Here is a 26,955-nt window from a genome sequence, read left to right on the forward strand (position 1 = left end):
TCATCTCCATCAGTTTCTAAATAGCCGACTTGCCCAACCCTAGCCCTCTCTGGTTCCCATGGATAATAAAGTCTAATGGCTTGTTCAGCCTCACAGCAGTCCTGCTGGAGAATGTTATTTAGAGGGCTAAGGCAGCTACGTGCTGCATTCCATAATGCTGCAGCTGGGTGCCAAGGGGGTGAGAGCTGAGCTTAGCTAAGGCAATAGGAGCCTATGAGGTGAAGAATGTCCCCCAGTCCAGATGGAGAGAACGTCTAGTCAGGACAAAGCGGGCTTGGAGCAAGGCATTCAAGTCTTTCTCCCAATTAGTTATTTGTATTAGTCTAGTTTCTAGGAGAACTAGATGTGTCCTCTGTTTCTGACCCATCCTTTCTTGTTAATTTTCCTGTTTGGAAGTCAAAGTGTGACTGTTACCAGATGGTCAGGAACCCCCTCCTCCTGTTTGGGAATGTGTGAGAAGTCTGAACCATTGCCAAGAGGGGAGGTGATTTCCAGAACCAGAACCACATAGACTTCTCACACATGGACAGCAACCCACAGTGGCTTTTTCTGCCTCAGTAGAACCATTAGGCCGAATGTTCCTCTCCCTGGTGAGAACGTAAGGTACGCCTTAGGAAACTCAGTTTTCTAGCTTCTACCTAACCCTGGGACCATTGGGATGTTACAGGGTCCTTAGAAGGTTCTGCATCTTCCTGCCTGCCACAGCCAAGTCCAAGACCCTTGTTGCTCCTCCACACCATGGATGTCTTTCCAAGCTTTGTCTCAGGATTTGAGCCTCCTCTGGTGTCTTGAGGTTAAGGTGCTAGACTCAGACCTGTAGTTGGGAGCCACCTGATGTAGGTGCTGGGTACTGAATTTCGGTCCTTTAGAAGAATACTAAGTGCCCCTAACCATCGAGCCATTTTCCCGTTCCTGACAAGGATCTTCTTGTACTCCCCTTGTCATGGTCACTAAGAACACTGATGAATCCTAATCAATGCTGAAAGCAAAACTCTAAATTACAGGTTCCAAGATAACAGTGTAATGTTCCTCACTTTCCACCAGAGGGCACCATCTTCACGTGAGCCGGAAAGGCACTTGCTCTCCAATTGGTATTGAACCACCTAACAGTGATGGGGAAGGGGTCTCTGACTCTTTTGCCTACTTTTGGAACCCTTTTCCTCCTTCTGGGTTGTGTGGTCCAGGCTTAATATGAGGGTATGTGCCTAGTTTTATTATAACTTGACATGCCAAGTTTAGTTGATATCTCAGGGAGGCCTGGCCTTTTCTGAAGGGAAAAGAAGAGGAGTGGATCTGAGGGAGAGGGGAGAGGAAGAGGCAGGGGAAACTGCTGTCTGGGTAAAATATATGAGAGAAGAACAAATGAGAGAGGGGAGGGAAGGGAAGAGGAACAGAGGGAGGGAGGGAGGAAGGAAGGAAGGAAGGAAGGAAGGAAGGAAGGAAGGAAGGAAGGAAGCGAGGGAGAGAGGGAGGGAGGGATGGAGGGAGGACGGATGGACGGATGGACAGGAAGACACCAGGAAAGACACACCATCAAATGTGAACAAATGCAGAAACCTGGTGTCGATCTGTTTCCTGATAGATGTGTGGACACAAATAAACCCAGAATTCAACAGATGGGTTGTGTGTGTGTGTGTGTGTGTGTGTGTGTGTGTGAATTCAACAGATAAGGTGTGTGTGTGACTCAGAAACCTCTTGGTCATTTAGTCTCTGAAGGTCCCTTCTAATTCATGTGAAAAGTCGTTGGATGAGCTTTAAGGAATTGTTTCATGCTGTGTGTGTGTGGGGAGGGGGGTCAGTCATTTCCTCTCAATGCCCAAGCAGTGAGGGTTTGGACAAGGACATCTATTCTAGACCCAGAAACCATTGTCACAGTGGAGACCGTGTGGTTGGTGCCGTTAGCAATGAACACTCATTGGCACTGAGCTCGCAGCAGGAGGAGTCAGGGACGGACTGGGGGAATATGCGGTAATTGAAAACTGGCTTTGGTGTTTATGGAAAGGTGGGGCAAACGACCCAAAACAAAAGCGTGTGATTATAGGAAGAAGCAGCTAAGCACTGTAGGCATGAGAACGATCCAGCCAAGTAGTATTTTTGTGATGCGCTGCTCATGGAGTTTCCTTGGGGCGGAAATGGCATGATTGGTCCAATAAAGTCATTATAGATTATATAGCACTGCGATGGGAGAACTCTTGACTCTTCTTTTTTCATTGGTGCATCCAAACCTGTGGGGAAGCTTCTGTCAGATGGAGTGCTCAATAGATACACGCTGAACGAGTGAACTGACAGGCCGAAAGCTAACAGGAGCCGCCCCAGAAGAGGGCCAGAGTGAAGGCCCTCATCCAGTTTGCAGCCTTGACTCAGATTTTAGATAAAGATATTATTCCCTTTTGCCAAAGGCTTGCGGTATTTTGTCAAGCATCTGTTACGAATTTTCTTCTTAATATTTGGTGACACCCTACTGTCATCTCCAGGGTCAGTGTGCGCTGGGTGAAGATGACACCCAGACTGCAGAGAAGCATTGTGTGTAGGACCTGGTACAAAGCACACCCAGCAAGCAGCAGAGCTGTGACCTCAGCTTTTTAATTTATTCACCAGTGTTTCCCATATTTGCCGGACGGCAGTAATTACCCAGGGATTTGTGAATAATATAGACCCCTGGGTCTCATCCCAACCATTATCATCAAAATTACCAGGGTAAAGTCCTGGTGCTGATGGGTGAGAACAGGCAGGAGAAACCGCACAGGTAGGGCAGGGACCCTGGAGCAATAACTCTAGGAAAGTCCTTGCTTGGAGGTCAGGATTGCTGGAAGAGGGCTCTGGTTCCACAGTCCTTTATTTTTTATTTTTTTATTTTTATTTTTTTTCGAGACAGGGTTTCTCTGTGGCTTTGGAGCCTGTCCTGGAACTAGCTCTGTAGACCAGGCTGGTCTCGAACTCACAGAGATCCGCCTGCCTCTGCCTCCCGAGGGCTGGGATTAAAGGCGTGTGCCACCACCGCCCAGCTTCCACAGTCCTTTAGATCTCTTTCAGGGAGTAAGCATTTCCTGCCTAGAGGCTAACTGTGGGGGCTCTGGTGAACAGCTTTAGAATTGTGTCTCCATGGAGAAAGTGGATTATATCCATTCCCTAATATCAACCCTTTTTATAAGTGACGGCAGGGTTATCTCTTCAGAAGGGGCAACATTACCGTAGCCTTGATCTAGGCCTTTGTTGAGGCCATTAAAGCCATGTAAGCCACTAAAGCCAGGGTCCAAAGGAACCCAAGTTTTATCTTTGGCCCTGGATAGAGTCCTAACACAAGAGTTGATAAAGCTGCATTTGTCAATCACCCAGCAGAGACCACCCCTCAGGAAGGCCAATGCTCCTGAAGCCCCACTGAAGTGATGGGAGGAATAACTATCCCTTCAGTGAGATGATAGTCTTTCCTCCCCCAAACCCAGCCTTCTCCTCCTCCTCCTCTTCTTCTTCTTCTTCTTCTTCTTCTTCTTCTTCTTCTTCTTCTTCTTCTTCTTCTTCTTCTTCTTCTTCTTCTTCTTCTTCTTCTTCTTCTTCTTCTCCTCCTCCTCCTCCTCCTCCTCCTCCTCCTCCTCCTCCTCCTCCTCCTCCTCTGTCACTTTGCTTTAGACTCTAGCCAAAGACCCAGAATGTGTTCTTTGGTCCCTTGGTCTTTCTCATTCTCTCTCTGGAGCTCCCTCCCATTTGCTGTGTGCCAAAATTCCATGCTTAACTCAAAAAGGTGTGGCTTTCTCTCCTCTTCCCCATCTCCCTCCTTCAGGAAAATGCTGAGATTTCTAGCTTGTCTGAACTGTGCTTTTTCTTTTAAACATGAAAATCATTGTCCCTGGGCTTCCTTCTCTGTCTGTTCTTAAATTCCTTAATTGATGAAACTAAGCATCTTGAGAGGGATCCCAATTTCCCTGGAAACATGTGGTATCCCAGTGGGCTCCATAAGTTTTTTACCAATAGTAATTTATGTTTTCAATTTAAAAATATGTATATGTCTTCCTGTGTCTCCAGGATGTGGGAGCCAGAAGTCATTCTTCGGTGGCCTTCCCCTGGAGTTTACTACTTCTGTTTAAAGGGGGTCTCACTGCGTAGCCTCACCTGACCTGTAACTGTAGGCCAGGCTGGCCTCGAACTCCCAACAGCGCCAAATCTTTTTCTTCCTGAAATTTCTCTTAGGTGTGATACTGAACAATGCTGTCCTTAGGATTTCAGAAGACATTCTTGGCTAAGTCGTTGATATATATATAGGCCTGAGGGTCTTTCATGTTAATGTCCCATTTCTATCAGAAAAAGAGAGAAAAATAACTTAAAAGGACAGAGAAACAAGCAATTGACAATAAGAACTAAGTACTTTTAGAGATGGGAATTCAAGACATCAGACGCTTGATGCTTTAAGTCAGCATTTCTCAGCCTCCAGGTCGCAACCCCTTCACAGGGGTCTCATATCAGATATCCTGAATATCAGATATTGACACGACGATTCACAACAGTAGCAAAATTAGAGTTATGAAGTATGAAAATAACGTATGCTTGTTGGTCACCACAACATAAGGACACTACACCATACAGACTTGCAGCACCAGAACCACTACTCTAAGTGGACCAAAAGCTGAATGAAGGGTGCAGCTATGTTCAGCAATGTGACAGCTCAGCTAGCCATAGGGGACCCTAGACAGACCTGGAAGACGCTTTCAACACACAGAGAGTGGCTAAGTATAGGATGGGTCTGGTTTGTTCAAGGCGATGGAATAAGGTAGATTTACTTTACACTGAGGGCTGCGGCAGAGAGGAGAGGAATAGAATGGAATTGAGATGGAACACTGCGGAGGGCTCACTGTGTGCTCACGTTCTGTTCCTGGCCAATCCGTGGCAGGGAGGGCATGGCAACATGAGCAACGCTGGTGAGTCTCTGGGAGATAGCGGTGGGTGGATGAACCCAAGGCCTGAGCCCTCCTCTAGGGCAGACAGCTCACCCTCTTTCCTCTAGGGCAGACCGCTCACCCTCTTTCCTCTAGGGCAGACAGCTCACCCTCTTTCCTCTAGGGCAGACAGCTTGCCCTCTTTCCTCTAGGGCAGACCGCTCACCCTCTTTCCTCTAGGGCAGACAGCTTGCCCTCCCTCCTCTAGGGCAGACAGCTCGCCCTCCGTCTAAACATCAGTGAGTCATCAGGGGCACCTTGTGTGACTGTGATGCCATCCTTGGGCTTTGTTTTCCATTTGTCTTCCCTTCCCCACTCCTGCCATCACACCTTTAAGGATGGGACAGGAAGGCTTTGATCATAAGACAAAGCCAGAGGGACAGAGGTCAAATGTAGGTCCAGTCACCACATGTATTACCTCCTCGAGGAAGAAGGCCCTCTGGGTTCAGGGTTATCCAGGGATTTCTTTTGTTGTCGATTTTATCTTGCTGAGGTGTGGGATGAGCACAGTTGGAGGCAGACCCGGGGTAGGGGTGTGAGAAAACAGGAATGTGGAAATGTTAGCTCTAAGAAGGGGCTGTCTTGCCTGGCAGAGAATGGGGAACTTTGCTGAGCCTCACTTTCCTGCACTCAGTCGGTTTCCATGACATTCTCATCCAATAAACAGCTGCTTAATTAGTAAGAAATGATTAGTATAAACAATTGACAAACAGACAAACCAAAAACTGTATTACTGTGTGTGCGCACGCACATGAGCATTCGTGCCAGGGCACATGTGTGCGAGTCAAGGGACAACTTTTGGGAGCCTGCGTTAGCCTTTATCTTGGGGCAGCATCTCTTCTTTCTGTGAATTTTAGGGTCTCTGGGCAGATGTTCTTGTCTCTAGCTTTCATTTCTCCCTAGATGCTCTGGGACCCTAGATAGATGTTTCCTTATTTAGTTTTTATGTGGGTTCTGGGGATTGAGCTTGGGTTTTCAGGCTTGTGAAGAAGCACTTTTACCAGAGGAGGCATTTTCTTAGTCCAAAGCAGAAAATTAAGGACCATCTTTGGTGAAAAACAAAAACAAAAATCATTTATGGGACGGGAGAGATGTCTCTGAAGTTAAGAACATATCATGATCTTCCAGAGGATCTGAATTAAGTTCACAGCGTCCATATCAGGTAGCTCGCAGCTGTCTGTACCCCTAGTGTCAGGGGATATGACTCCCTTGTATAGTCTCCATGGACAAGTACATATCACAACATGTGTGTGCCTGTGTGCACACACACAAATATTTTTTTAAAATCATATATCTGTGACAGATCTTATATAAACAAGTCCTGTTCATGCCTAGGGGCAGAGAATGAAATGGGTCCCCTTCACTCAACCCGGTGAAGAAACTGTAAACATCAATGGAGGAAAATAGGACCTGTTCCCTGTAATAATGGAAAGCATATCTGCTAGTGCAGAGGAGGAGTGAGCCCCTGTACCACTGTGGTAGGTTCTGTGGGAAGATGAGCCAGTCCTTGACGCTAGCTAGTGATTTGTGATGCCCTGTGCATTGAGAGGCTATTTTGGGCAATGAGACTCTGTAGCACAGTCAGGGTGTTTAAGCGAAGTCTACAGCATGCTTGGGAAGCAACAGTGACTTGCTTTGGACTAATAAAAGGGGTGGGCAATGCCGGAAAGTGGTGGGAGGCAAACAGCAGGCAAAACTCAGCCTGTGAGACCATGGGACACTGAGCATCTGTGAAGGGCTCTAACCAACAACAACGCTAACACACTCTGGTGACCATGTGAGGGCACTTGCAGGGAAGACCCTGGAACAGGAGAGACCATTTAATGAACCAATGTTATGGCCTAGAAGATAGATGGTGGGACCTGAAATGAGAGACGGACTCTGTGTGGATGGAGAAGAGGAGGACGATGGCAGAAATAAGAAAAAGGGGAGAAGCCATGTAGCATAGACGGCTAATGCCTATGAGAGGCACAGTAGAGGGAGACACACGGGAACAGTGGGAAGAGGGGGAAAGAGAAGGTTTTCTGGATTAGAAGATTAATGTTCATTGGATTATTTGAACTAGATAACTAGATTTTAGGGCTGGGATTATAGTTCTATTGGTAGAGCACACACGAAGCCCTGAGTTCAAGTCTCAACAGCATATAGAGGGCACATATACCCCACACTCATACATGTAGGGAAAGCACTGATTAGACCTGGGAGTTCTTAATAACAGCAAAAAGGGAAACATGAAGTTGGGAGGGGGGTACTAGGGGATCTGGAGGGAGGTCGTAGTAGATAGAAACAATCAAAATACAATATATAAATATATGACATCTCCAAAACATAAAAAGTATTATTTCAAAAATTAATTAATTTAAGCAATGAAGCAGGCATCCATGCCTATAATCCCAGCACTAGGGAGGTGGAGGCAGGAGAACCAGAACTTCAAGGTTATCCTCAGGCGACAGTGAAAACTTTAAACCATGATGGGCTACATGGGATTCTGCAGGAAAGGAGGAGGAGGAGGAAGAGGAGGAGGAAGAGGAGGAGGTAGAAATAAAAATAAGTAAAATAAGACAAGATAAAGAAAGAGAGAAGGAAAAAATGCAAGAAAAAAAAAGAAAAAAAGAAAAGGGAGATGCCTGGTCTGAAAACAGATCTTGTGATGACCTGTGTGTCATTTATTTAACAAGTCAGGAGTTCTCAGGAAAAGCAAAGAGGACCTCATGGGTGATGCAGGCAAACACTGGGGAAGAGTCCACTGCTCAGGAAAAGACGTGTCTGGGATAGAAGACAAGGGTCGGTGATGGCTCTGCTGCACACGGCCATGCTTGATGGGTTTCTAATTCTATTAACCAAAGGCAAACATTTCCTGGTTTCAATCTTGAGAGAAAATGCCAGAGGCTATCGCATTTAGCACCTGTATCTTCTGATTCATTTGAACAAGACAATTATCATACCTACACCAAGGAACATATGATTCACAATTGCAAGTCAATTGAATCCTGTTACACTGCAGAGGGCAGGATGCGCCCAAGCAGAAGGCAAAGGCAGAGCACAGGAAGACAGAAACTCTTGGTTTTCATCTCTTCATAAGCGGAATAGGCTGTGTGAGGCAGTAAGTTCCCCATGGCTAGGAGTATGTAAGAGAGCAACGATGAAAAAAAGGCCCTGGAGGAGGGACACAGGGTCAGGTCTAAGGCCACTGCACTGAGGCCTGGCATGTCAATTTTCTGCCCAGCAGCTTGTTTCCTCCATCAGACATAACTCCATCATGACTGTTTTGTTTTCTCCACATGCAGAGATCATCAGTTCTACAAATCTCATTATTCTTTTGGAGGATGAAATCTTTGCTGATTTTTTCAACACATTTCTTTCTCTTCCGGTAAGCATTCTCAGCTCTGAATCCAAACATTCCATCGATATATCTAAGTGTCTGTTGTTTTTTTGTATTAATTTTTTTTTCAAATTGAGAATTTTTTTCTGCTTTTGAATTTATTATATTTATTTGTGTGTGTGTGTGTCTGTGTGTGTGTGTGTGTGTGTGTGTGTGTGTGTGTGTGTGAAATGTAAGCACCATGGTACATGTGTGGAGATGAAAAAACTTGTGAGAGTCAGTGCTGTCCCCCCCACTATGTCAGATTCAGGTCATGCGGCTTTGGATGACAGTCATGAGGCGGATAGCAGTGTTACCTACTGAGCCACCTTCACGGCCCTCAGTTTAATCTCAGCAAATAAACAGGAACCAGAACCAGCTGTCACATCTCCAGGAACTTCCCAATCAAATCACAACTCCGAAGCCTGCCTCTCCTGTTCAGAATTGTTCCGTGTTTGTGACACTGTCTCGGGTCTCAGGAGCTATTTTAAGATGTTAGTCATCCAATTCACTAATATACGCACTTCACAGTGATGCTCTAGAAGCAGTGATATGGGAAGGTGGCATTCTAGTCAGGGGTATACGTAGATATAAAAGCTATTTCTAATTAGAAAAAGGTTCAGACCTTTGTTTTCTCTCTCTTAAGTTGACAAGAAGGTAAATATTGCAATGCATCGGTAAATAGTTCAACTATTAAGAGTCTTGGTTTTTACATACAAGCAAGGTAGTTCCAAGGTCTACATGGGGTATATCCAAATAAAAAGTGAGCCTCAGAATTAAGTCATCTTAATGTTCTTGTGTAAAGAAGGCTGTTAAAGTGAAAAGAGAGAGAGAGAGAGAGAGAGAGAGAGAGAGAGAGAGAGAGAGAGAGGAGAGAGGAGAGAGGAGAGAGGAGAGAGGAGAGAGGAGAGAGGAGAGAGAGAGAGAGAGAGAGAGAGAGAGAGAGAGAGAGCGCTGGGAGTTATGCATGGCTTTGAAACCTCAAAGCCCACATTCAGTGACATACTTCCTTTAACAAGGCCAAACCCTCTAAACCTACCCAAATAGGGCCACCCCCAAACAGTGCCAAAAAGATATCCTCCATAGGCTCAGATATTTGAATATTTGCCAGAGACCAAATATTCAAATATCTGAGCCTCTGGAGGAAATGCTTTTGCTGTTCTTGTTGAGATTGTGTTTCAATTACAGTATTTCTCCCTTCCCTTTCCTCCCTCCAAACTCTTCCATAAACCCCTGCCTACCCTCCTTCAAATTCATGGCCTCTTTTTTTTAAAAAAACTAATTGTTATTGCATACATATGTGTGTTTGTATATACTCATATTCCTAAATATAGCCTGTTCGATCCGTATAATGTTCCTTGGATGTATATTTTCAGGGCCGACCATTTGGCACTGGACAACCAGCTCTTCCCCGAGCTGGCTACTTCTCTTGCTACCAGTGTTACCAGTATGCCTCTAGCTCTTTGTGTGGGTTGAAGCCTTGCGCCTTGGTTTGCCCCCATCCTTCTTTGGCATGTCTATTGCTGTTCTCCTCATTCAGCGCACATATGAGCAGTCATGTTGGAGAGACTTTACAAGTCTAACTTCTGATGTGACGGTCAGACACAGTCTCACAGCAAAATCCCTCCTCCTCTGGCTCTTACAATCTTCTTGCCCCTTCTTAGGCAATGTCTCCTGAGCCTTATGTGTGGGAGTGCTTTGTAGATGTATCCACTGGGACCGCACTTATGGAGAATATTCTTATGCCAATCATCACGTTTTCTTTTGCAGGTCTTTGGCCAGACACCATTTTATAATGTTGAGAATGCACAGTGGAGCTTGTGGCCAGAAATACCTTATGACTTGGTAAGATTCTTGAATGGCAAAAGGTTCAGGGAAGAGGGAGGGGGGTGTATTTGAAGAATTTGGAGATGGGGAGGAAGAAGGCACCTAGGGGTGGCTGTGGAGGAAAGTGTGAAGCAGCTGAGGGGAAAAGTAGCATTAAGTCAGGGAGATAGTTGGCAGGTTACCCACCGCGGGACAAGCAATTGCTGCTCAATTCTCTCTTTCTATTCTTGTCGACAGTTAGGAAATCTCTGTTGTATGGTTGGGCAGGAGATGCTTGGACACTATGCTGAGAAGAAGCCTAAGGGCACGCACCTAAGCAAGAAAGAACCTAAGACTTAGCCGACAGAATGGGAAGTGGGAAACTTGGGCCATAGATATGATCAGCTGTGCACTGCTCTCTTCTGAAAGCACGCCTTTCTCTTACTTTCTCTACCTTATTTCTTTTCCTTATAAGTTGTTCTTCTCCTTTTCCATTATGTGGACTTTCGACCTGCCAGTGACTTTCTGTGCTATGCTAGTGGTTTGTGCTACTGCACAGATCACACTGAGCCTCCCTCAGGAAGGAGTGTTTCCTCTGAGCTCCAGAGATCTAAGAGGACCATCCTGCTTCAGCTGTTGCATTTGGTTTCTCCACTATTACTTGAAACTTTGCTTCCCCCTGTCTCTTAGGATCCTCCCTCTTCTCTAAATGATGGTGTGTGTTTTTTTCTATGTATTTGTGTAGTTATTGGAAGAGGAACTTGCTACATAGCTCAGGCTAGGCTAGAACTCATGATTCTCCTGCTAGGAGCTGGTAAAAGGTATATACCTTCGCATTCAGCTTCTTTGTGCAGTTGATGCAGGTAGAAGTTGAAAAAGAGAAGCAAGATAGTCGAGTTGTACCTGAATCTCAGAACAAGATTTTTTTTAAAGATTTTTATTTATTATGTATATAGGTTTCTTCCTTCATGTATCCTGCAGTACAGAAGAGGACACCAGATCTTATTACAGATAGTTTGTGAGCCACCATGTGGTTGCTGGGAATTGAACTCAGGACCTCTGGAAGAGCAGCCAGTGCTCTATTCCTCTGAGCCATCTCTCCAGCCACCAAGATTTTTTTTAATGTTCATTGCAGTGCTATTTTCATGCTTTTTAAAATTGATTTTTATTGAGCTCTACATTTTTCTCTGCTCCCCTCCCTGCTTCTTCCGTCCCCTTCTACCCTCTCCCAAGATCCCCACACTCCCAATTTTCTCAGGAGATCTTGTAGATTAGATTCATGTATGTCTCACTTAGAGTTTTCATTGTTGTCTAGGTTCTCTGGGATTGTGATTTGCAGGCTTGTTTTCTTTGTTTTATGTTTAAAAACCATTTATAAGTGAGTACATACAATATTTGCCTTTCTGGGTCTGGGTTACCTCACTCAAACTGATGTTTTCTAGCTCCATCCATTTGCCGGCAAAATGCAAGCTGTCGTTATTTTTTCTGCTGTGTAGTACTCCATTGTGTAAATGTACCATATTTTCCTTATCCTTTCTTCGGTTGAGGGGCATTTAGGTTGTTTCCAGGTTCTGGCTATGACAAACAATGCTGCTATGAACACGGTTGAGCACATGTCCTTGTGGTACGGTTGAGCATCGTTTGATATATATACCCAAAAGTGGTATTACTGGGTCTTGAGGAAGGTTGTTTCCCAATTTTCTGAGAAATCACCACACTGACATCCAAAGGGGCTGGACCAGCTTGCACTCCCACTAGCACTGCAGGGGTGTTCCCTTTACCCCACATCCTCTCCAGCATAAGTTGTCATCGGTGTTTTTGATCTTAGCCATTCTCACAGATGTAAGATGGAATCTCAAAGTTGTTTTGATTTGCATTACAGAACAAGATTTTTGCTACTCTTTTTCTTTTATTATTATTTTGGTCAAACAAAAATTTATCTGTTTTCCTTAAACAAACTTGGGAATAAGGAAAACTTTCTGAAGATTTGTCATGTTGGGATTTTGTTTTGTATGGGTATGTGTTTTAATTTTTTATTTTCAAATTAACAACTTTCATCTTTGGGAACTTCAGTTCAAGTCTCCACTCCCCTTAGGCACAACTTTTAACTAGCACTTCGAGCCAGATGATGCAAATGCAACGTGACTTGATGTCCCTTTCTTTTCCTTTCTTTTTTTTTTCCTTTCTTCCTTTCTCCCTTTCTTCCTTCTTTCCTTCCTCCCTTCCTTTCTTTTCTTTCTTTCTTTCTTTCTTTCTTTCTTTCTTTCTTTCTTTCTTTCTTTCTTTTTTTGTTTGCTTTTTTGAGACAGGGTTTCTCTGTGAAACAGTTCTGGATTTTGGAACTTACTCTGTCAACCAGATTGAACTTGAATTCACAGAGATCCACCTGCCTCTGCCTCTGCCTTCTGAGTGCTGGGATTAAAGCTGTGCACCACCACTGCTCAACTTGATGCCCCTTTCTGTGCTGGATTTCTGCAGGGTTCAGTTCCACTTATCTTTCTGTTATTTTGTTTGGACTCTAGGTTGCCAAGTACAAAGGATTATTGACCTGGTTGGAAAAATACCGGTTACCTTTCTTCTGCAAAACAGACTTGTGTTTCCACTACATTCTCTGTCAGGAGCTCATCAGCTTTATCAAATCCCCAGAAGGAGGTAAGCATAGGCGTGAGAGCGTGTGGAGAAATATGGGAAGCTAGATTGCATAATGATGCTATGCATATCAATTCTATGGTATGATCCAAATCCTGCCTGCATTTGTAGCCATGGAAGAAGTCTAACACCTGTTGCATCAAAAGGTGACACTCCTGGCATCCAGGGACATCTGCCTTCACGTGCATATACCCACACATAGATACATGCATATACACAAGCAAAAATCATAATAATAAATCTTTTGAAATTTTAATTCTTTTAGGGAAGACAGTATGAACGGGAGCATAGGGAGACAGGCCGTGAAATATGCCACCTTTAAGTGTAGCACAACTGTTACCATTATGGACTCAGCAGCCTCAGCTACCTGCTCCAGATGTGCGCAGATCCTGTCGACAATCAATCATGGATGGAAGAAGGGCTCATGAGGCCTTACCCCTAAACTATTGAATATTGAAAAATTACGGGAAAGGGGGAAATTGTTTTCAGTTGGGTACTCACTTCTGACCCCACCAGGCTCTCTCCAGTAGGTCAGTCCAAAACTGTGTGAACACACCAGAGATGTGCCTGGTTACACTTTGGGGTGGGGTCACAAAACAAAATAAATAGATGGAAATGTGAGAAAGATCTGTAGGGAAGGGTGGGGGAAGGGTGAGAAGAAAATAAAAGAGAATGGAGGGGGTGAGAGTAATCACTATGTAGAATACACATGCATGAAATTGTCCAAAAGCGAGTTTAACTGATAATGATAATCCTTTCGGATACACATGATTGAAAGTGACTGGATGGAGACTTTCTAGTGCCGCCCTAGTTATGACACAATCCTGACAATCCTGGATGTTAAGACAGGCCTTGGGTGTTTTTTGTTTTTGTTTTGTTTGTTTGTTTGTTTTTGGATACTGATCTCAGGATCAGTTAGCACCAGACCTGAAAACAGAAATGGAGTCCGTGACCTTTGAAGTGTGATTATGAACACTACCCTGGAGGAATGGACTTTCCAGGATCATTCTAAAGGAGCCCCACTGAAATGTGATACAGGAAGCCTTTGGGATCCTAGATGTTATTGGAAAAAATACAGGAAGACCAGAATGCTGAAGACAATGGCAACAATTCAAGGGAAATCAAGACATCAAATTGTAGAGAGATTATGTGAACATAATGGAGATAGTCAATGGGAGAGAATTCAGCTGCGTTCTAGATCCTCTCATGAACAAAATTAACCCTTGTGAAGTAGAACCATGTAGAACGGAGGTGCGTGGAGATGTCCTCAGTGTTCACTTGTTCCTGGTGCTCACATCACATTTGAGGGTGGATGCAAACGAGATGAGTATCAGGGATAAGAGGAGGTGCTATAAATGTACGGAATGAGGAGACTTCCTCAGTTCTCCCCAATGATTTAAGAATCATGTGAAGACTCACACTGGAGAAAACCACAGATGCAAACAATGTAGAAAACCCTTCAGTATGCATAGCTGTGTTCGAAGAAATCCTGCTGGAGAGAAATCTTATGGCAAGAGCCATGTAACACACAACAGAGTTGGATCACACAAATACCTGTGTGCAACCAGTTTTGCTTTCATTCAGGAAAGAAGGCGCAGCGAAAAAGAACTTCATATGTAAGAAACACGAGAAAGCCTTCGGGTATCCTTTCTCACTTTAGGGCTTTGAAAGGAATCACTGAAGAGAAGCCCCATGAATATGCGCAGTGTGGGGGAAGCATTCACTTGCTCCATTTCCTTCTGATGCCAAAAGAAAAAGTCACAGTGAAGAGAAAACTTATGAATGCAAGCAATGTGGTAAAGCCTTCCTTTATTTCAGTTTACTTCATTGCTATCAAGGAATCCACAACAGAGAGATTATTTGTCACCCCTATATATGTCACGAATGTGGGAAAGCCTTTGGTGGCCACACTTAACCTTCCACACCTGTGGTGGCTTCTATGCGATTGGCCTCCATAAACTCATATATTTGCATGCTTAGTCACCAACTGAACTGTTTGACCAGATTAGAAGGTGTGGAGTGGGTGTGGCCTTGTTGAAGGAGGTGTGCCACTGGGAGTAGGCCTTGAGGTTTCAAAAGCCCACACCAGCACTGCTGTCTTTTTCTTTACCTGTGGATCAAGATATAAAGCTCTTAGCTATTGCTCCTGTGCCTGCGTGGGTGCCACCAATGCTCCCCTCTGTGATGACAATGGACGAAGCCTCTGAAACTGTAAGCCAGCCCCCAGTTAACTGCTTTCTTTTATCAGAGTTGTCTTGGTCATCTGTCTCTTCACAGCAATAGAACAGTGACTAAGACAATACCACAGGATTCACAGTGGACCCAAACACCCCATGTGTGTAAGCATTGTGGTAAAGCCTTTTACAAATTGCAGTTCTTCCTGATACCATGAAAAGATTCACAGGAGAGAAATGTTATGTATCTAACCAATGTGGGGAAGTCTCACTTAGCACACTTGCCTTAGATGCCACAAAAAGATTTGCAAAGGCGAGAAGCCCTGTATGTAAATGTAGGAAAACACTCATCTTTTCCTATTTTCTTCAATGTCATAGAATGATTCCATGTAGGAAACAGTGTTATGTCATGTGGGGAAGCCTTCACTCATCCCAGTTCCCTTTGGTTCCAGGAAGGGTTTCAGAGTGGAGAAAATCCTTAGGGTATAAGCTATGTGTGAAAGTCTTATATCCTTGGAGTAAATTGTGAGCACATGAATATAAGTATGCTGCAGATAAACAATATGGATGTCAGAAATGTGGGAAGGCCTTCTCTTGTTCTGCTTCCCTTTGAAAACATGTAAAAACTCACAACCGCGAAACTCTCTAAATATACTATGTAGGTAGGTGCCATTGCCACAACATATTTATGGCAAGCATGACTATGCATGATGAAGAAAACTCATATCAACATAAAACGTTTAGGAGGATCTCTATGAACTCAGTTTAAATGCAAATATGAAAGCGCAGACTCTGGGCTCTTTAGTTTGCCCATATATGAGATACACACTAAGTCAGGACTTTGTAAAGGTGAAAAAAAATATGTCTATTATATCAAACAGTTTCATAGATTTGAAGAAAAACCTTCTGTAGTGGAATAGTATCAATATAAGTAATACAAAAAACCTTATTCAAAATAATTTGTTTAGAATGCTCTAGAAATTATCTAACTTTCATAAGTTTTATGAAAACTTTAAATATGTCTGTCATTCATTCATTCTTAAGGTAGACTATGCAGTCTAGTTTCATTCCCGAAAATAAATGTTGAAGTAAAACAGTTCTATAAGCATATTGAAATATGTACCATACTGAGAGACTTTATTTTTATGTAGCTTTTAAGCAATTGATTAAAGGGTATTTGATTGGGCTCACGCAATAGGCATTTATCTTTTATACATATACTTTGTCTCTTCAGATCAAATGATATTTTCGTTAGCTTTAGTATTTCCTACTATTGGATTATAATTTCTTTGTAAATATATATGCATATATTTTTAAGAGTTTAAGTGTTTCATATACTGCATGAATTAGTATACATTCATGAATTGCATCAACTTCACAAGGTTTTTAGAGAAAGAAAGGTAAATGAATGGAAAATATTACATACCAATAGTAACTAAAAGTAACTGGAGTGGCCATAGTAAAATCAGACATAACAGACTTTAAATCAGAAGAGACACATAAAGACGTTATATGCAGGCTGGACAGTGGTGGCGCATGCCTTTAATCCCAGCACTCGGGAGGCAGAGGCAGGCGGATCTCTGTGAGTTCAAGATCATCCTGGTCTACAAAAGTTAGTTCCAGGACAGGCTCTAAAGCTACAGAGAAACCCTGTCTCGAAAAAACAAACAAACAAACAAAAACAAAACAACAACAACAACAACAAAAAGACAACAATATTTGCCTGCAAAGTTCAAATTATCAAGAAGATATAACTGCAAACTTTTACTTTTCTCTTGGAGACTATCCAAACATATGAAACAAAACTTTACAGAACTAAATTCATAAATGGACAACTCCTCTATGACCATAACCCCTTGAATGCACCCAATCTTATATGCTCTCAGAGGCTATGAAACATGCAAGAGACGAGTCTCAGTCCTTTCTAAATGATTCCAAATATCTAACAACAGGGTAACTTCAAAATTCATTCTATGAAGAGATCATTATACCAAAGCCAGACAAAGAAGCTGTAATAAAAACCAGCTCAATGACCTTTATCAATATTGATATAAAATCCACAATAAAATGTTAGGCACCTGAACTCTGAAGTGTAGTAAGGTTATAAGTCCCGAGCAAACAGACTCATTCACAGAGGGCAAAGATGGTTCAACATGGAAAAATTAATCACTTCAGCATACCGCAATAACAGAAGGAGTAAGATTCCCACTTCCAGCATTCCTACTTAGCATAGCAGTGGAAGCCTTTACCAGAGCAATAAGAAAAGAAAGAAAGAAAAAAGATTTAATTTTTGGAAAAATAGAAGATAATAGAAAACAAAACTAGAATTATCATTGTTCACAGGATACGATATTTTATGTAAAACAAAAACCCTAATGTTTACACAAAATTTTCTGTTAGAACTGATAAATGAATCCTGTAGGGAGATATAAAGTCACATAAATAGTCACACACACACATATATATACATATATATTCACATATATATTCTCCATAAATGATTGAACGAGAAATCACAAAACAATCCAATTTATAAGAATATTAAAATTAATAAAAGAGTAAATATTTAGGAATTAACTCAACCAAACAGGTGAAATATTTGCACAATGAAAATTACAAAACATTGCAGAAACAAACTAAAAAATAAATTAATAGAAATACCTCCTATGTTCATAGTTTGGAAAACAAATATTGCTAAGACATTAGTACTCCTTAAAACACAGATTCCTGAAATCCCAATAGCTTCTTTTACAAAAATAAGAAAGTCACTCCTAAAATTCATATAGCAACTCAATGGATCCTGAGTAGCTATAACAATTTTGAAATTGGAGAGAAAAATGGGGGTCTCATACATCCTAATTTTAAAACTTAGTACAAGACTATAATAATCAAAACAGTTTAGTACTGGCATAATGACAAATCTTAAGACCATTGAAAAACAATATAAAGCCCAGAAATAAACACCAAGCATACAATGAAATGACTTTTGAGAAGAGTGCCAAAATTATTCTACGGAAGAATAGTCTCCAACAGGCGATGCTGAGTGCTGGGGAAATGGCTTAGTCAGTAAGATGCTTGCCTTACAAGGGGGAGGACCCAAGTTTAATCACAGAGAGAGCTGGCTTAGTGCCACACACTTAAAATCCTAGCATTAGGGGGCTGGAGACCAGTGGATCTCTGGGGAACACTCCACTCAGTCAGCCTGTCCCATTAGGCAAGTTCCAGTTCAGTGAAAGGTCCTGACTCAAGAGTGAAAGGTGGATGGCCCCTGATGGCAGTCCTGATGGCAGCCCTGATGGCAGTCCCTGATGGCAGTCCCTGATGGCAGTCCCTGATGGCAGTCCCTGATGGCAGTCCCTGATGGTAGTCCCTGATGGCAGCCCCTGATGGCAGCCCTGATGGCAGCCCCTGATGGTAGTCCCTATGGCACCAGAGGTTGTCCTCTGGTTTCCACAAACACATGTATATGCATGAATCCAGAGAGACAGAGAGAGAGAGAGAGACAGAGAGAGAGAGACAGAGAGAGAGACAGAGAGAGACAGAGAGAGAGAGAGAGAGACAGACAGACAGACAGACAGACAGACAGACAGAGAAAGAGAGACAGAACAAAAGAAAACAAGATGCTGGAACAAATCAAAGTCTAGATATAAGAGAAAGCAGTTTACCTCTATAACACATGGTAGATAATAATGAACATAAATCAAAGACCTAATTATTAGATCTAAAAGTACAAAACCAATAGAAAGTCCAGGCCCAGGGTTTCACATCATTGGATTTGGCAGTAATTTCTTAATTGTGGCATCAGTGCAGTTAACCTTAGAATTTAGATCTCAGAGGAAACTACCAAAAGAAAAAAAGGAACAGCACAGAATGGAAGAAAATATTTGAAAGGTGTATTATTTGAAAGAGGAGATCCATAATATATAAATAACTCTTAAAACTCAACAATAACAAAAAATATTAAATGAAAATAAGCAAAAAAAAAAAAAAGCAAAGCCATTTCCTCCACAGAAGACAAACAGATAGCTAATAAGCACATAGAAAGATGCCTGGTTCACTAGTTGTAAGGGAAATAGAAGCCAAAACTGAACTAAGATACAACCTCACATCCATTGCCATGTCTACTGCACGATGATAACCATTGGGGAGGATCTGAGAAACTTGGAACTCTTACACGTGGTTGGTAGCAATGTTAAATGACAGAGTCACCGCAGAAAGCAGTACAGCAATTCCTGAAAAACAAACAAGCAAACGTAGAGTTACCACACTGTCTGGTAGTTTTACTTCGAGGTGTATATTAAAAGAAGTTGAATACAGAGTCCCAAAGAGTTCTTTGGGCACCCATGTTCCCAGTGGCATTATTCACACAGCTAAGGTGAAGAAGCAACCCACGTCCATCAACAAATCAGTAGCTAAGCAAAACATCACCCATACATTCAATGGATTGCTATGCTGCCGTGAAAAGGAAATGCTGGCATTCGCTACCACATGGGACAAGTTCGAAGAGACTGTACTATGTGAAATGAGCAATTAGAAAGGGGAAAATACTGTGTGTTCCATTTGTATGAAGTGTTTAGAGTCAAAAATCACAGAAAGAGAAGTGTGTTGGTAACTGCCAAGAGCTGGAGGGACTGAGAAATAAAGGTTATTATGTAATGATTATGATTTCGGTTTAACCTGAAAAAGAAAGCATTTTGGAGACGCATGGTCATTTTAGTTGCACATTACAAATGTATCTAACGGGACTGAATTGTACACTAAAAATAGTTAAAATAGTAATTTCTAAAGTGTATTTTAACACAATAAAAACAGGGCAATGTAATTCAGGTCAGACATACATCTGCTCAATGCCTTTGCCCCCCCCCCCCAGCATCTACCCGCACTCACCAATGGTTCTTGTCTCTGTGCAAATCCAGCACCCCCGCACCCCGAGGGGCCCTACAGACCAGTCTCCCTTTCCTTTTAGGTCCCATCACTTCTCCCTGCCCCCAGTCACTCCAGACCAGCCTCACTGGTTCCCAGTTCATCAAGCATGCTGGATACCTTCCCACCGCTCTGTTCTTCACTAGCTGTTCCTCAGCCTGGAATGCTCTCCCCAGACATCCACAGGGCTCTCCCTGTCACCTCAAACACTCACGCAAACCCCACCTACAGTGAAACCTGTTCTAATGATCCCATGGAATCCTGTCCATCCGCTCACCCAGAACTCCCAGCATGCTTTACTTTGCTCTACCGCATTTTGCAGTTCTTACCACTTTCAGTCTTATTGAATAATGTACTCTTTATTATACATATTTTTGGTACATCCCTTTCACAGGAATTGAATATAAACCCCTCAGGGGCAGGAAGTTTTGTTTGACATCCAAGGCATGAAACAAGGCGTGGCATCTAGTAGCTATGTAATCAGTATTTATTGAATGACTGGACAAAATTTCCGTGTAGAGTTGAATTGGTAACTTTTGACACACTACCCAAAGGAAGATACAATCAGGGGCATCTGTGGAGCCAAATATCATACCAAGCGCTGGGCGGTGGTGGCGCACGCCTTTAAACCCAGCACTCGGGAGGCAGAGGCAGGCGGCTCTCTGTGAGTTCGAGGCCAGCCTGGTCTACAAGAGCTAGTTCCGGGACAGGCACCAAAGCTATAGAGAAACCCTGCCTTGAAAAACCAAAAAAAAAAAAAATCATACCAAGCCCCTGCTATACTCAACTACCACTTTGATTACATTTTACACACACACACACAGGAGGGGAGACAGAAGGAGAGAGAAGAGAGTCAAACCGCTTTTAAGGACAATATCATTGTCAGGTAGGGACCATAGCGGGGGATGGGGGAGAGGGTATTTTTGAGGTGTGGATTATATGCACACATGAAGACCCTGCATGTGCCCCTGACACATGTTACCAGATGGCCCAGGGCCTAGTTTCAAAGGCACCACAGAAAGGACCCAGTTCATCTAACCGACTCACACTGGATGAGCGGGGCTTGGTCGTGTGCAGGGCTGAAAGAAGGGTGAGGGGAAGAGTTCACGTTCCCTTTCTCATTGTCTTTCCTGGCAGCCAAGATGATGAGATGGAAAATGGCAGACCAATGGCTCTTGGAAAAATGCATCGCTGGGGTCAGAGGAATATGGCGTTTCTGCTCCTACCTCATGGGCAGTGCAGGTGGGTTTCTGAAGAAGCCCTTAGCAGTTTCCAGGGTGTCCAAACCTCAGAAGGCAGTGACATGCGTCAGTGGGAAATCTAGATATATTTAACAGTGCAGTTTGGGTGAAGGATCGCTAAGTTACAGTAAACGCAATCCAAATCCCTTTCATTCATCCATATAGCAGTATTTGCCAAGCATGTCTGTGTGGTAGCCACTACGCTAGTAGGATGGAGTACAGCGACGCACAGGGGTCGTATGTTCCTTCTCCTCCTTTCTGGGTTTTTGAAACAGGGTTTATCTGCATATCTGTCCTGGAACTCACTCTGTAGAACAGGCTAGCCTCAAACTCACATCCACCTGCTTCTACTTCCCAAGTGCTGGGACTAAAAGACACTTCTCCCCCTCACCCCATAAGTTCCTGTTTCCTAAATCTTCCACTATGGTAAGAAACAGGCCTGTAACCTGTTTTGAGAGTGGGAAACACTACTCTCTGTTCCACTGGGTCTAGTAGTGACAGGGTGCTGGGAGGCTACTGGCTGGCTCAGGATGACACTCCAGCCTAGCACACAGAGTTTCATTCCGTGCCCTAGTTTTAAGGATGAAACCCCAGTCTCTGGGCAGCAATAAGAATTAGGCAAGCTGCATCTTTCAGTTTACTATTTGGGGTTGGCAAAGTTATAAAATGGGGAATGTGGTCTTTGGCACCTCTGGACTGTAGCCCATCTATAGGCTGCTCAGGGTCCATGATCTAGGGAATACCCTTTTCCCCTGAGGCCTTTTGTTTTTCCTTCTTTTTCTGACAACACACAATATTCCGTGATTTGTAATATCACAGTTTCTCCTAAAGTGACTTTGTTTTTAAAAGCATAACCAAAGAAAGACACAAAGGAGCCTTTTCCATTAAGTCCGTTTTTCCCCTGCTTCCCATCCTCACACACAGGAGACTTTCTGGAGACACCAACTTAACTGGAAGTTGGCTAATGATGGTGTTTGGTGCAGCAGAACAGGCCTTGGGAGGGCCTGAGCAGCAGCACCAAGATACATTCACCAAAGGGGCGGGATTCGAGTGCAACCCTGAGTCTCTCCTGTCTGACCTGTAGGTGAAGAGTTGCTGGATTTCTGGATCCTTGCTGAGAAGATCCTGAGCATAGACGAGACAGATGAGTACGTGAGAGACTACTACCTGTCCCTGCTGCTGATGCTCAAGGCCACTCACCTGCAGGAAGGCTCCCGAGTGGTGACTCTCTGCAACATGAACATCAGTAAGAGTTACAGAGCATGTGCAAAATGGAGTTGTGGTGGGATGTAGCCAGCAGCTCAGTCTGGTATCTGCTATCCCACATCTTCTGCTTTCCACACTGTTATCTTCTCCGTCTGCTTGGTGCCAGGGGTGCAAGCGGAACTCACAAACTGTAACAGAGAAAGAGCTGAAAGACAGCAGCTATGCCCAGGGTGGTGTCCAGGCCTTCCTGAGATCAGTCGGCCGGTGCAGGTTGATGGGAAGAAGAGAACAAGAATTGGGACAGGATAGTTTGGAAATTACTGTATCTGCATGGCTCTGTTATATTTTTGTGTTAATGAGAATCTCTAGAACAAACAACAGCCTGTGGACACAAGGTAGTATCCGTGACCTTTGCAAGCAGACTGTTTTGGAGTTTTAGAGTTCAACAGAAATTAATTGTGGTTTACAAAGCTTAAAATACTTACTGTCTGGCCTGCAATCTGAGGCATTATCTAAACTCTTTCTCTTGACTCTCGGGTTTATCTCTATTAGTCTGGATGGGAAATGAAGCGACATTTTGAACACAGTATCTCTGTGTTCCATAATATATGCTGTTTAAGATCAGTCTTCTCATTCCTAGCAATAATTAAAATTTGATGACATTATCTGTGCATGGGTGCATGTGTCCATAATCTCAGTACTTGGGGAGTGGAGACAAGACGATCAGGAATTTAAGGCCATCTTGACTACATAGTGAGGGCAACCTGGGCTATATGAAACTTTTTAAAAAATTGATAACAGGCCTGGAGGGATGGTTCAACCGTTAAAGGCTAGGCTCACAACCAAAAAAATTGATAACATTGACTCCAGAACTAGCAATGGCTGGATATTATTCAAAGGCTTTACTCTTTGGGATTATCCAGCCCAAATTCTGTGGTCATTGTTTAGAACCATGAGTCTCATTCATGTGTGCATAATCTCATTTTTATCATGTTTTCTTGTATCCTTTGCCTTTGTTTACAATACAATCTAAAACAGGCTCAAGAAATCCCACAAAAAAAAAAAAAACTGGGTTGCTTCCATGGGAAAGAAGAAAGTCATGAGAGAAAAGCCATTACTGTGTGCTAAGAAGACATCAAAAGCATGCCACTGTGTTCTGTATGCTTCTGTTCCCAGGGTTTCACACAGGACTAGCAACATACTAGACACAAAGACATTTTCACCATGCTGGCTGTCACCACCTCGTCTCATCCTTTCTCTCTCTCCTTTCAGAGTCCCTCCTGAACCTCTCCATCTGGCATCCCAACCAGTCCACCACCAGAAGGGAGATCCTAAGCCACATGCAGAAAGTGGCTCTCTTTAAAATCCAGAGCTACTGGCTCCCCAACTTTTACACCCATGCCAAGATGACAATGGCCAACGAGGAAGCATGTCATGGCTTGATGCAGGAATATGAGACTCGCCTGTGCAGTGTCTGCTGCACGCATGCAGGAGGGCTCCCTCTAAATATGAGCATCAAAAAATCCCACCGTTCCCAAAAGAAGTACTCAAGCAGGAAGGCCAAGAAGAAGTTGTGGCAGCTGGTCGATCCTATCTTATGGTCTCTGGAAACAGACCCCAAGCCGGAAGTCATCATTGATCCCCGAGGGACTAGTCTTCTAGAAAAGGTAGTTTTACAAAAGCCTTTTCTGGGAGTAGATTCTTCACAGGAGGCAATAATCCATTTCCTGAACAAGGATACTCATCACGCCAAGAAACCCACTATGAAGAAAAAATCCAAGAGCCAACTCCACATGGAGGGCCTCTTTGAGACAACGTACTCTAACCACCTGAGAACTTCCACTCCCATCATCAACCACACTGCCTCACTGGTGGTCAAGAAGTCCCTTAAGCAAGGCATCTCCTTTGGCTACACTCACTGGGCCCTGTGTGCCGATGCCTGTGCAGGGGGGCCCTTCCGGTATCACCTGAAGAAGATGAACATGAAGGTGGAAGTAAAACTCCTGGACCTTTGGCAGGACCTGCAGCATTTCCTCAGCGTTCTGATAAGCAACAGGAGGAGTGGGAACGCGATCTTACGTCACATGCTTGGCAACAGAATCTGTGAGCTCTACCTGAATGAGCAGATCGGGCCACCCTTACCACTCAAACCTCAGACCATTCAGGGCCTGAAGAAGCTCCTGCCTTCTGGGGATGTGAATCCCTGGATCCCCAAAGCCCAGAAGGAGATCTGTAAGGTAGGCCGTGTTTCAAAGCAATAAGTTAGCATCTGGCAGATTAGGTCAAGGCCTGGAAATAATGCTGTCTGATCGTTTATACTCACTTTGTTTTTTTTTTTTTTTGGTTTTTCGAGACAGGGTTTCTCTGTGGTTTTGGAGCCTGTCCTGGAACTAGCTCTTGTAGACCAGGCTGGTCTCGAACTCACAGAGATCCGCCTGCCTCTGCCTCCCGAGTGCTGGGATTAAAGGCGTGCGCCACCACCGCCCGGCTATACTCACTTTGTTAAAGGTATAATTATCCACACAAACCTTAAAACACTGGGGATCTGGTTAATTTTTTAAGGTAGAAATTTTGTGACTCCCTGAAACAATCAAAAACTCCAAAGTTGAATGGCTGAGTGTGTGGTTGATATCCATCTCCCGTGGCTTTTCACTCCTACCTCAAGTACAGCCTCCCCAAACCGTGAAATTCAGAGGATTGTGCTGAAGGAAGTTTTAAGAACTCTCAGGCACTGGGAAGTAGAGTCTCCTTATTCTAATTTCATTTTTGTTGCTGTTATAAAATACCCTGCCAGTAGGCAACACAGGAGGAAACTATTTATTTGGCTTAGAGTTTTAGATTGTAGTTCATTACTTCAGGAAAGTCAAGACAAAGCCTTAAAGCCTCACATCCACATTCGAGAGCAGAGAGAACAAATGTACCCATGCTGCCTGCTTGCTTTCGGGAGCTTCCTTCACTTACACACTCAGTCCCAGCAGACCCCATTCCTGAAACTTGTTCTTTGAGGCCAGGACTTTCAACTGGACCCAGAGTTCACAGACTGAGTTACTCTTCGCTGATAGAGCTATTCCTGATAGCCAGCTGCTTCAGGGTGTCTCTAGTCTCCATCGTCTAAGGCTGGAATTACAGGTCATCCGTCACACCTTTCTGGCATTTGTGTGGGTGCCAGAGATCCAGACTCTGGTCCTGGTCCCCTTGATAGCAGTGGCAAGCGTTTTAACCACTGGGCCATTTCCCACCCGGCTCTACAGAGTTCATTAGGCACCTCACTGTTTGCAAAATAATGCTCACATTGCTGACCCAGTCGTTGGACCCCTCATAGAGAGCGCTAGCCCATTTTCTCTGCCCCATCTCTTGCCAAGCCTCCATCTCCAAGGCTCTTCTTCAGAAGAGAAGTATTTCAGGGAGTGCCCATTGTCTTCCAACACACGCTCTCTCCACTCTGTGGCTTTGCCCAAGTATCTCCTACTGCTTGGAGTGCCCTCTCCTTGGCTTCCCTGTGGTAAATTCCTGCTTATCCTGAAAGGGGCAGATGAGTTTACCTTTGCTTGCCTTTATAAACTTCTCTTGGGTTTTCCTGACTCGATCAGATAAAATTCTTGGCCTTTCTCTCTTCCCAGAGAACTCTGTCTACACGTCTGTCACACACAAACCACAAGGACCTCAGTGCTGCTCACCCTGCTGGGAGGTGGGCTCCTTGGAACAAGTCTCGGGCCAGCCATTTGCACATGGGAGGCACTTGGAAAATATTTGCCAAGTAAAGAAGAATGTGGGTAAATTCAGCCCAGCACCAATTCATAGGTTTCGTTTGCCCTGATGTCTGAAACAGCACTTTCAGTCATGAGAGGTCTCCAAGTTGGGGGTGTGAGAGCAGACTCACTTGGTTTTCAAAGCCATTTTGAGAATCAGAGGCAGAGCTTTGGGAAGGCACTGGGCAGCATGCAGGATGCTTGCTGATTTAAGTGCTCTGACCCAATCTCCTTTGCCCTTTCAGTACAAACGTGTTGCTATTCTCTGACACTTACAGAGAGGCCATGAGAGCTGCTATGGAAATGTCCACTGGATGCTGTAGCTGATGTTGGCCACCTCCCTGGATCTTCCAGTGAGCGCCAGACCCTGCAGTCTACTGTGTCAGGTGGCCACAAGCTGGCAAGCTGTAGCCAGCTGAGGGCCCATCTCATAATGTTCACACTGTGCTTGGATTTCAGGTACTCAGTCCCTGGTATGATGAATTCCTGAGCGAAGAGGACTACTGGTTTCTCGTTTTCACAGTAGGAGCGACTTTGGGTTGTGGAGGGTTTGGGACTGAAGGGGAAGTCCTTATGTTTTAGAGACTTAAAGTAAATAAAATTAGGACTTTTTCCTGGAGGCAGCTGGAGGGAGATACGATCCCTGATATTCTAAAGAATATAGACCTAAGGGGCTGGAGAGAGGGCTCGGAGGTTTAGAGCACTTGCTGTTCTTCCTGAGGACGCACGCTGCCAAGACCTACATTGGATAGCCCATAACTGTGTATAACTCCAGCTCCAAAGTTTCTGATGCCTTCTTCTGCCCTTTGAACACATACATACATGCACTGCACACACACGCACACACAAACACACACACACACACACAGAGAGAGAGAGAGAGAGAGAGAGAGAGAGAAATATATTTTTTTTAAAAAA

The 26,955-nt window shown here is 43.8% G+C and overlaps 1 protein-coding gene across 1 annotated transcript in view; it reads left to right on the top strand.

The window, feature by feature from the left end:
* Positions 1-4,897: 4,897 nt before the first annotated feature.
* Positions 4,898-26,955, top strand: part of Rgsl1 (regulator of G protein signaling like 1) — a 67,673-nt gene continuing 45,615 nt past the window's right edge. Inside the window, exons 1-8 of the mRNA XM_057769136.1 lie at positions 4,898-4,910; positions 8,216-8,298; positions 10,060-10,134; positions 12,618-12,747; positions 20,979-21,083; positions 22,167-22,328; positions 23,561-24,525; positions 26,497-26,559. Of these exons, the coding sequence (XP_057625119.1) occupies positions 4,898-4,910; positions 8,216-8,298; positions 10,060-10,134; positions 12,618-12,747; positions 20,979-21,083; positions 22,167-22,328; positions 23,561-24,525; positions 26,497-26,559 (1,596 nt within the window). The remainder of the gene's footprint in view (positions 4,911-8,215; positions 8,299-10,059; positions 10,135-12,617; positions 12,748-20,978; positions 21,084-22,166; positions 22,329-23,560; positions 24,526-26,496; positions 26,560-26,955) is intronic.

This window comes from Chionomys nivalis, chromosome 5 (assembly GCF_950005125.1).
Source record: "Chionomys nivalis chromosome 5, mChiNiv1.1, whole genome shotgun sequence".
Classification (NCBI taxonomy): domain Eukaryota; kingdom Metazoa; phylum Chordata; class Mammalia; order Rodentia; family Cricetidae; genus Chionomys; species Chionomys nivalis.